Below are 11,338 nucleotides of genomic sequence, written 5' to 3' on the forward strand. Positions count from 1 at the left end.
AACTTTGGTTCTATCATCATTGGTGACTGGCTCTTGTCCCCCACCCATCCTGACTCTCAGATAAGTGCAGGCTCAGATTCTCTTGATGGGGATGAGAGGGAGGGAGAAGCCAGTTGGAAATGGCGGTTTTGTGGTAACTGGGAATTTTCCAGTTACGTGGTCAGTTGAAAACAGTATCATTTTCACTGTCTTTACTTCTGTGCCCTCTGAGACCACATAGAATGCCTAGAAACACTGATTTTCGTTAACTTCGCCATAATGTAACCCTGAATTTTATGCAGTTGGTTTTCAGACCCCATTTACCATGTCATGGCAGATGTTTACTGGTGTGATTACTTACTTAGGGCGTGTGTTGAACCAGACAAAGAGAGAGATTTTTTTCCAAGCCTGGAGGTTTTGAATCAGCTGTGAAGTCACACTAGAGGAAGACTTTTCTCCTCATTCAGTCTCAATGCTTAGAAGCTGGAACAATTAAGCCAGATTCTCTCATTGTTTGATTTCCTCCTCTGGTCCAATTCTGTGAGATGTGATTTCACTCTTATAGGCCATTAGGATAGAAACAGGATTCAGCAGAAATTTTCTAAATACTCTTCCCAAGACTGAGTGGTATGTTATTCATCTTTAAAGGAATAGAAAACGAAACCCACGATGGAGGAAAATTTCTCTCATCTTCCTGAAGAAAATGCAGTAGCTCCTCTAATCAAGAAAAACCGTAATCCTCCAAGGATGGCAAGGGAGGAGCAGCTGGGCTTTGTGAATTTGACCACTGACCCCAACATTTATCTTGTGGCAACGTTCCCTTATAGATGTAGCTGTTACCAACAAGTGCCTCACCTTAACCCTTTGGCCCAGGAGGAGGGCCAAATTAATTTCTGGATCACATTCAAGAAAGGCCAAGACAGCCCTTCGGGGCTGTCTAAAGACTCAGGAGAAATAAAAATAACATCAACAAGTAGTCAACCCCAAGTGGGAAGGATCCTTTACAGAGGGGGAGACAGACATGGAGAGGCAAGACTTACTTCAACAGATTGTTGAAGCCAAGACTGCAATTCAGGAAATGAACCAGGAAGTGAATTTGGGCACAATGTACAAACAACCAAGCAACCCGACATACGAGGTGGGGGGTAGATTGTGTTTCTAAAGGTGGTTTCAGCCATACCTCTCACGTTTTTGTCTCTGCAATTCGAGTAAACACCATTACACTGTCTCCTATGTGCAAGCGTGAATACTGTCCTGGTTTGCCCTCCTCCTTCCTCTCAAAAGCAGATCCCTGAGACAGGAATCATGTGCATGGTGTTTGTTTGGGAGATGATCCTGGGAAACACTGCTAAGGGAGTGAGATGGGAAAGAGAAGGCCAAGTTTTGGCATACATTTTGAGTCTTTTAGTGTAAAGTATATAGCAATTCTATGTTTGTAGCAGTTTTTAATACCTTAATAATAGACTGGAATGAGATCCAGAAGGCAATTAGTAAATGGAGAACTTCAATGAACTTTGTTAGAGGAGCAACAGCAATTGACATTACTGCAACTGGTAATTTTTCTGTAAGAAAGGGTGAATAAATAAATAAACATTGCAGTTTAAATTTTTTTTTCAGCAAAGTTCTTTTAAGGAATAATCTGCATTTCCCCCCAAAGTCTCACAAAATGCACTCCTTCTTGTATATTATTTCCATCCCAAGATCTCTTGTGTTAGATTTTGTTGTTATTAAACTTTGGATATGGTGTTCTTCTCCCACTCTTTTCCCTCCAGATTTTGAAGAAGTTTAGATGTATTGTGATTAGTCACCCATTCTCTGGGTGCAGAATTACACATATTCATAGACACACACAAGTACACACACACATGCACATGTACACACACACTTCCTATAGAGATTCAGTTTTCAGAGGCTGCAGTTTCTCGGGACAAACCCAAAATTCCTCTCTTCAGTAGTTGCAGGAATGATGGGAGAAAAATAGTTATTGCCATATATAAAACTAAAATTTTCCTAAAGAAATGGAACACGCAGTAAATTCATCCAAAGTGCAAGATTTATTTCCTATGACTTAAACTTGGTGTTTATCTGGTCAGTATTTTGCCAAGAGCAGGGCCTCAGAAAACTATCTCTTTGTAATTAAAACTTTGAGAAGAGATGCAGAACTTGCGAGTGTAATTCCCTCCTACACACACACTATGCCCTTCTCCCCTTTTTAGCTGATCTCTTCAAGTTAAAATTAGGGAGGTGAGGAGGAAATTATATATGTACATTTTTTTTTCTGTTGAAATTGTGGACTCATGAATTCTAAGCTGGGAGTGATTTTCTATTCCTTGGGGAGAATTCTAAACTATGTCTCTTCATTTATCAGTATTAAAGTTCAGAGCAGTTTCTGTTACTGTTATTACTAAGGGAACACTACTCAAAGGTGGAAAAAGTTCACAGTTCCCACTGTAACTGTCTTGAGGAGTGGATTACTGAATAGAGGAGAATATTAATTAGCAATCAGAAGTATATATCATGACATTATTTCCATTTTTTTTCCAAGAATGAAGATTTTTCTACGTCTGTGCTCAGACTCACAGATGATGAAATTTAAAAAATACTTTGAGATTATCTAGTCCAACTTCTTCCTTTTCCTCAAGAAGTAATGGAGGTGCAGGGAAGGCATTCAAGGTCACATAGCAGTTGGTGGCATAGCTAAGCCCCAACCTACTGTTCCCCTGATCTCTCCTCTATGATCTCCTGCTTCCTCACCTCCAAAGATGCCTGTGTCCATTTCTAAGCCTGACTTTCCAGCCTCCCATCAATTCTATGGGCCTCTAGGGAATTCCCTGGCAGTCTAGTGGTTAGGATCCCATGCTTTCACTGCAGGGGGCCCAGGTTTCATCCCTCATCAGGGAACTAGGATCCCACAAGCCACGTGAGGTGGCCCCTGCAAAATTCTAGGCTTCTAATGTCCTTCCTCTGCATTCTTCTTGATTTAACCCATCCAGGATTATTTTCTGTCACTTGCAATGAAAGAACCTATATACATGTTTGCTCACAACAGTAATGAAATAAATCTATACTAAAGCAGTGACACAATTTCACTTATTAAACTGGCAAAGATTTTTTGAAATGAATGGTACTATCCACTTTTGTTAAGATTTGGGAATTATATAATATATATAATATAATATATAATACTTCGGGGAGAAATGACATTTTAACATATTCTGTCTTTTAAGAATACAGAATGTATCTACTTTTGCTTTCTTTCTTATTGCTCAGTTGGATTTTATAGTTCCTCTATATTTCTTGTTATATTTATGCCTAGGTATTTTATATTGTTGTTATTGTAAATGTTATCCCCTCATTACTTGTAAAAAAAAAAGTTATAGATTTTTGTACTTCTGTATAACCTGTCATCCTACTGAATATCCTTTTCAATTTAATAGCATTACATTATATTTTTCTTGGGTTTTCTAGATAGATAAGCACATTATCTGAAAATAATAATAATTTTGCTTCTTCCTTTCTCATTTTGTTTTATTGGCCCATTGTATTTGTCAGTAGTCCCTGAATGGAGTTTAGTAATAGTTGCATTTTCACATGGCACTGCCAGATGCTGCAGGAGAGCAGCTCTGCCCCCTTATGCTGCTTGCGTGGCCCAACAGTATCAGCGGGCACATGTAGCCTACACAGGGAATGCCCATTGAGTGTTAGACTCAGGTGCCCAAAAGGGATTGCATTTCTGGGCACTATAAGTCTGAGACAATTAAAGGGGCTGTTCAAGAGACAACAAAGAACGAGGCTGAGGTTAAATGACAAGGATCATCTCCTACCTAGGGACACTCCTGGAAGACAGGGAGAGAGAGATGCTTTGCATAATACATAGAAACAAACTCAGAGACTCAAACAAAATGAGGAAACAAAGAAACATGTTCCTAATGAAGAAAAAGGATAAAACCCCAGAAAAGAGACTTCCTTGGTGGTCCAGTGTTTAAGACTCCATGCTTCCACTGCAGGGGGTGCATGTCCAGTCCCTGGTCAGGGAACTAAGATCCTGCATACTTCACAGTGTGGCCAAAAAGTTAAAAAAAAAAAAAACAAAACAGAAAAAAACCTTAATGAAATGAAGATAAGTAGTTCACCTGTTAAAGAGTTCAAAATGGTCATAAAGATGCTCACTTGACTCAGGAGGAGGATGAATGAACAGAGTGAGAACTTCAACAAAGAGATAGAAAACATAAGAGAGTACCAAACAGAAGTCACAGAACTGAATAATACAATAACTGAACTGAAAAATACACTAGAAGGATTTAACAACAGACTGGATGAAGCAGAAGAACAGATCAGCAATCTGAAAGACAGAGTAGTGGAAATCACCCAAATAGAACAGCAAAAAGAGTAAAAGAATTTAAAAAATGATGATAACTTAAGGGACCTGTGGAACAACAACAAGTGTACTAACTTGCATTACAGAGGTCCCAGAAGGGGAAGAGGAAGAGAAAGGGGCAGAACACATATTTGAAGAAATAATGGCTGAAAACGACCCTAACCTGGGGAAGAACACACATCCAGGTCCAGGAAGCATAGAGAGTCCCAAACAAGATGAACCCAAAGAAAGCCACACCAAGACACATTATAAATGAAATGTCAAAAGTTAAAGATAGAGAACATTAAAAGCAGCAAGAAAAAAAGAACTCATTATACACAAGGGAATACTCATAAGACTATGAGCTTATCTTTCAGCAGAAACTTTCCAGGCCAGAAGGGAGTGGTACAATTTATTCAAAAGTGCTGAAAGAAAAACTTCCAACCCCAAATTCTCTACATGGTAGAGTTTTCATTCAGAATTGAAGGAGAGATAGAGAGTTTTCCAGAGAAGCAAAAGCGAAAGGAGTTTATTACCACTAAGCCAGCCTTACAAGAAATGTTAAAGGGACTTCTTTAAGCTGAAAAGAAAAGGCCCTAAATAGAAATAAGAAAATATATGAAAGAAAAACTCACTGGGTGGAATTGGTGAACTGTGTGGAAGGAGCGGGACCTGTAGAGCTCAGCAGCAGCGAGGTACAAAACAAAGAATGACTTTGCACAAAGCCAGAAGGGATACACTGAAAGAATGATCAGAAAAGAATAATACATAGGAAATGTTTGTGCTCGCATGCAAGGAAACTTTGTGGGGTATCTTTGGCTGCCAAAGTGACATCTGGCAGGATTAACTGGATCACCAGAGCCAAACAATGAGGACTGGGAAAGCAGCAATAACTGTGAGGCCTGGGAATAAGTGGGGGCAAGATTTTGAGAATTCCCACGAATCAGCTCTGGTTAGTTTCTGGTCTGGAGCCAGATCTTCTCTCTGATGCAGATGTGGGAGGAAGGAGCGGCAAGAGCTGCCCAGCTGCTCATCTGGGAAGTCATCCTCCAAGGGACTCTGTCCCTCGTTCTCCTCCCGTACCTGGAGGCGCAGTCAGCGGGAAGCACCACTCACAGCACCCCCGCGTACACCTGCTCAGACCACCTGCTCAGAGCTACTCTTTTGCCCAGCCCAGCAGATCTGTTCCACCTGTCTGAAGACCCGCCGTGCCTTTCCTCGAAGCACATCCCAGAGCTCTTCCTCACTCCAGCCACGCCCCAGCAACTCCTCTATCAGTACCGGGTATATGGACACATCCTCCAGCCCCTGTGGGAACCTGTGTGGCTGCCAGCCAGCCAGCTATTGGGCCTCAGACCTGTTCCCTGGTCCTGAGTCAGAACCAAAGCCCTATGTGTCCAGGGTCCACTGAACCCCAGCCCTGGTCAGATATGGAAAATGGAGGCTTGGAGAGAGTAAATGATTCACTCTTGCTCTTCATCCTTCAGAGGAAGGCCCCCAAAACGCCTCGACTATTCATCAAAAGTCATTGAGTTGTACTGTTAAGATCTATGCCTTTCACTGAATGCAATTTTTGCCTCCATTTATAAAGAGAAGAAAAGCTTTTTAAGAATTGGGGTGACCCCCCTGCATGCACAGACCCAACTGCAGGCAGAGGAGATGATCAGCTCGGCCCAGACCTTGCTAAGAGTCTGCTCAGAGGCCGTGGGCCTGCTGGCACTGGATGGGCACAGATGCTGGGCAGATGAGCTCTGTGTGGTGTTTTAGACAAACATGATGACCTAGAGTAGGGCCAACCAGACAGGAGAGCCCAGGAAGCAGACCCTGGGAGAGGGGAGATACCAGTTGGGCCAGCACACCTGAGGCTATGGTCAAGTCCATGAGGACCACAGTGTGGTGGGCATGGTGGCTGTGAAAGCCCCACTGCTGCCCAGCCAGCCCGAGACAAGCCACGGGGAAGCACCCACTGGCCAGCCCCGTCATAATCTCTGCCAATCCCGATGAACTTGCATCCAATGACTGCCCTGATGTGGTCGAAGTGATCTGAAGAATGGAAAGTCAACAGTGTGGGGCTATTAAGGCAGAGATGGGGGTGATGACTGGCCTCTGTTGATTCCCCTTTGTGCATCCTGTAGGCCAAACAGGCCAGTTCCTTCATGGCCTGGCACCAAGAGTACCAACTAGAGGGCCCTGAGGTTTGATCTGAAGTGATCCCAGCTGGCTCTAGATTGGACTTCAGATTTGGAGTGGACCCCAGAGCCCCCTGTTTGGGCCATTTCCCACCCAAGGTTCACCCTACCTCCCAGTCTCCTTGAGAACCTGTGGGGGCTCCTTTCCCCGGGTGTGGAGGATGAGAGAGGAACAAGAGTACAACTGATGAAGACCCCAGAGACCTAAGGAGCTGTCCAGTCCCTTGGTCAGAGGTGGGGCAGTGTGCTTTAGGAGCTCCTGCAGAGGCACAGATGGGCAGCACCTGGGCTCTGTGTCTGACAACCTCCCTGATACCCATCAGTATCGCAGTTTTGATTCCATGGCTCCAGTTCCACATGGCACCAAGGTGCTGTGTACCACCCATTATTGGGTTTTTGGGAGATGTACCTATTGCCAACAGGTAGGTTAAATGACTGGGGCTCTTCTGAAGTCCTCCCCAAATTTGGACCCAGCTTCAGCTCCAAATCAGAGTTTTCAGAGAGCCCAGGGTGAGGCTCACCTGCCACAGTAGACACATTGGCTAACGGGTTGCACTGCAGCACCCGCATGGACAAGGACACCATCACGATGCCACCGTTCTTCTTGTGCAGGGGCGGACCGGTGGACAGTCAGCTTGGCCCCCAGCACAGCCACCTGCCTGTTCACTCTCTCGGCCCCTGTAAGGAAGGTGTTCAGCCCTGGCTTTGAGGTCAGAGTCGTCTCCTCTCTGGGTTTGTGTGAATGGAGGAGCTGCAGCCCAGGTCTGGGTGGTGTCTTGGCCCTGGGTTTCCGGGTTTGGAGGAGTATCTTACCACCTAGACCCCCATCTAGGGCTCAAGAGTTCAGGGACTGTGGACCGTGGGTTTTGGGGGCAGAAGATATTTAACCTGGGGTTTGAGGAAATTGAGGGAGAAGAGGCTCAGGTTCAAGGGCTCCTGGTTTGAACCTCTTGCTTTAGGTATGAGGGCCAGGGCAGTCTCTCACCAGAAGCTGCAGGATATCATCAGGAACATTCCGAGTGTTCTTGCACATACCCCGGGCAGCTGAGTGGGAGAAGATGACAGGTGCCTGTGACACTTCTAGAGCTCGCCGTGCCACAGCATCCGAGACATGGGACAAGTCCACCGTCAAAACCAGGCGGTTCATTTCTGCCACCACCTTCTGCAGGGACAGGATGGGGAGAGGGCATCAGGGCTGCATTTATCTTGTGTGCATTTATCTGTAGTGAACAGGCGGAGTTGTACATTCATGTGGGGCAGGGTATGGAACCCGGGTGCTTACCTTGCCAAAGCCGGTCAGCTGATTGACATTGCTGTAGAAGGGGTGGATACCCTTTGCTGAGCTCTGTGCCCTGCAGGATGGCCAGGAGGCAGTCTGACTGGTGGTCATGACTTGGCTACAAGAGCCTAGAAGGAGGTTCTGTCAAACCGTCTACACCTGCAACTCCCTGGTGCAAGAGGAGGGACCCAAACTGGGCTGTGCCTGGCAGTAGGAGGGCCCTTCTGGGGATTCAGTCTTGTTCTGCAAACCTCCATTCCCCTCCCCATCCCAGGTTCAGGGCTGGATCCCAGGGGTAAACTTGGGCAGATCCCTGCCTCACTGGGCCCTTACCATCTGCACTGTGCTCACCAGGGTGTGTTGCAGGTGTGCGTGAGTGTCACGTAGCTCACACCCAGCGCATAGAAGGTACGCAAGATGGAGAGGCTACGGTCCAGTGAGTGGCCGCCCTCCACACCAATGAGGCAAGCCAACTTCCGGGTATTGTTGAGAGCTGGGGGCAGGTAGGTTAGATGATCATTTTCAGAGGCAGAGGTAGCTTACTGAAGTCCCTAACACCTACCACCACCAGTCTGTTTACCTTTTGTTTTGACTGTGCCGCGCAGCATAAGGGCTCTTAGTTCCCCCACCGGGGATCAAACCCGAGCCCCCTGCAGTGGAAGCGTGGAGTCTTAACCTCTGGACTACCAGGGAAGTCCCCCATCTACCATTAACTGAGGTCACAAGCTCCAGCTCAGAATAGGAGGCACACATGAGGCGAATGAGGTCAATTTGCTCCAGGGTGAGGTGCACAGCATCCCGTTCGTGGGTCTGGCATGGGACGTAGGATGACCAGAACTGAGGGAAGGCCAGGGCTTAGTTTGGGCTTTGGAATTCCTTGGGCTTCTCATCGCCTCCTCAGCTGGCACAGCACTCACTGTGCCCAGAAGTCACATGTAATGCGTTGCTTTTTCTGCGGTACTTGGAAGCCCATCAGGTGGGCTCACTGTGACCCCTGTAGCCCCCAGCATCCATGGCATGGCACTTTCTAGGTCACTATGGTAACTTAGCTCCAATGTGACTAACCTGTGGTCTCTGAGGCCCCCAAACTGCCCCACATTCCCCAGCAGCCATGGTGGCACCTTGTGTGTCCCTTTGGTACCTGGGCACCCACGAGACCGTCTTTCAGCCTGTCCAAGCTGGTCCGACTATGGCTGAAATTGCACAGATTAACATCCTGTAGCCCGTGGTGGTAAAACTGCCTCAGGACCAGGAGCATGTCGTTGTGGCTGGAGGGAGGTCAAGGCAAATGGGTGGACTTCTTAGGTCTTGGGATCAGGTAGGACACATTGCCTGGCCTGGGCCAGCCTGAGGTTCTGCCACCTCACACTGTCACACAGACTATACTAGGAGCAGCTGAGACCTGGGCTGAGGGGTTCCCACGAGGGAGGGGATGACAGAGAAGGGGAAGGGCATCCATAGATGATGGAGAGGACATCCAGGGGTGGTGTGAGGGAGCCTCCCCACTAGCTCTGCATGCTCCGGACCTCCTCCCCTGCCCGGGGCCAGGCTAGGCCCGGAGCGGCCCCCAGCAGCCCGCACACACTGCAACCACCCGTCCACAAGCGGGAAGTCCCGCATCAGGGCCCGCGTGCTCTCCCGCGGACTTGGGGTGCTGGAGGTGCCCGGCGTGGTCTGCACGCCGTTTACCGGCAGCAGCAGCAGACCCAGCAGGGGTAGCAGACACAGCAGAGGCCGCTGGCTGCGTGCGCGGGGACCTTCGAGGCCCCCGGGGCCGCAAGCTTCGCAGGGCCAGGCAGGCCTGCAGAGGCGGGTCTGAGAGGGGCGGGTGATGGGGTTCTGCCTGTCGACACAGGCCACCCAGCGGCACGGCCTCGCAAAGGGGGCGGGGTGAGGGAGGGGATATGGAGTCACAGGACCCTGCGACCCGTGTGCAGAGAGCCGCGATCCGCAAAGCCCGGCAGCCACAGGGCGGCACTGCCCTCCCGCCCCCTGCTCAGAAGCAGCTCCCGCGGGCTAAGCTGGCCTCTGCTGAGAGCTCACTCGCCTCCCATCGCGGGGTCCCTCCGCCCCTGCCCCTCTTCCCACTCCCACTGCTCCAAGGGGTCGCCCTAGGTTGCTCTCCCCCGCCTCTAACCTTCTTGTCCAAGCTGGGGTGCTTCTCTCAGAGGGCCACCTTCAGCCTGAGGCCTCCCGGGAGCACACCTCGTCCCCAGCTGCCTGCAGCCGGCCCCGCACACCCTGAGGGCTGCGTGCCAGTGTCTCTGTGGCCACAAGTGCTCTGGGCTCCCGGATTCCCGGGACTGAGCCATGGGGGCTTGTGTGGGGGAAGAGATAGTTTCTGGAAATGGGGGGGGGGGAACCTTGTGAGTTCTGGATTCAGGAAGGGGCCCTCTGCCCCCGACCTGCTCTCTCCACCTACTTGACTCCCCAGCCTGCATGACCATTCTCTGGGGACTTCAACCAGCGCCTGGGAACTATCAGGAACCTCCCCCACTTCTGTCAGCCAGCCTCAGGAAAGAGCGCTCTCAGGAGTCGCTACACCTCCCCAGGGCCTGAATAGAAGGACTTTGGGGATGTGAACTGAACGACCTTCTGGGGAGAGTCAGCGACCCTTTTACTCAACAGAGCAGGAACCCAGTCAGTAGGCTATTTGAGTGGAAGGAAATGAAGTTGTTTCCACGGCAGCAGAGCCCCCACCGCAACAACCTTCGTCCCAGAGCTGGTGGCCGACCTTCTGGCCAGGATCCCTCCTACCTCAGCGTGGAAGGCCCGGCCTCGTGGAGAAGTATAGGTTCTGATGAAAGACCTGGCACCTGAGTTCTGCTGCTACACTTGCCTTATCTGGTGGCCCTTGTGGCTCTAGCTTTCCCAGAAACCTCAAGGGCTAAGTGTCTGTGCTTGCTCAGAGGTCTCATGCCATTCCCCATTTCCAGCCTCAGGCCCTCCCCCAGCTGCCTCTTCTAGGGACGCCCTCCCCTCCAACACATGCACACACACACACACACACACACACATACACACACACTGGGGATGTGCCTTCTCACAGAAGCTCAGCCAAACTCCTTCATCCCCAGCCTCTCAAGTTTTTGCTCTGATCCCTGGCACCCCCTGGAGCTGTTCCACCTTTGGAACCTTTCCCGGGTGTCAGGAGTGCCTAGCACAGGGGCAGTGACCTAAGTCTGAGCACTGGCGACCCTAGAAATCTGTTACAGTAAAACATTTTATTGAGCAGTAAGGGACACCCCTGGGGACAGAAAGGGCTGGCAATAAAGGAGCATGTGAACCTCGGGGCAGGGTGCGTGCTGCTTGACTCTCCATCCTGTTCTTGCTTCAGGGAGCAGGCCTTCCTGGGTCTCTCTATCCTGCCTCCCGAGACCCCAGGCAGGAGGCTCTTTGGGAAGCCACAGGTTGCTGCTTTCCATTTCAAAAAGCCCAGCTCCCCCCTGGTTTGTGGTGGTGGCTGCTGACAATGGCTCAGGGCAGGAGCCCATGTGGTAGACTGCTAAGGCTTCTCTGCACCCTGTCTCTGCT

The 11,338-nt window shown here is 49.2% G+C and overlaps 1 protein-coding gene across 1 annotated transcript; it reads right to left on the reverse strand.

Moving 5' to 3' along the window:
• Positions 1–5,188: 5,188 nt before the first annotated feature.
• Positions 5,189–9,858, reverse strand: LOC132490473 (dipeptidase 2-like). The gene is made up of 11 exons (XM_060098821.1): positions 9,848–9,858; positions 9,399–9,677; positions 8,946–9,072; positions 8,512–8,641; positions 8,156–8,297; positions 7,808–7,877; positions 7,511–7,687; positions 7,047–7,128; positions 6,304–6,379; positions 5,510–5,654; positions 5,189–5,419 (listed from the first exon to the last, which is right to left on the reverse strand). Exons 1-11 carry the CDS (start codon positions 9,856–9,858, stop codon positions 5,189–5,191), a joined length of 1,470 nt encoding a protein of 489 aa, XP_059954804.1.
• Positions 9,859–11,338: the final 1,480 nt, after the last annotated feature.

This window comes from Mesoplodon densirostris, chromosome 5, assembly GCF_025265405.1.
Source record: "Mesoplodon densirostris isolate mMesDen1 chromosome 5, mMesDen1 primary haplotype, whole genome shotgun sequence".
Taxonomy (NCBI): Eukaryota; Metazoa; Chordata; class Mammalia; order Artiodactyla; family Ziphiidae; genus Mesoplodon; species Mesoplodon densirostris.

Bases quoted from the DNA above. Each gene is read 5' to 3' on its own strand.
- LOC132490473 (XM_060098821.1), bottom strand. The intron at 7,878-8,155 runs GTGAGCACAGTG...GCCATCCTGCAG, and splicing joins CACACCTGCAACACACCCTG to GGCACAGAGCTCAGCAAAGG. The intron at 7,688-7,807 runs GTAAGCACCCGG...CTGTCCCTGCAG, and splicing joins AGCTGACCGGCTTTGGCAAG to AAGGTGGTGGCAGAAATGAA.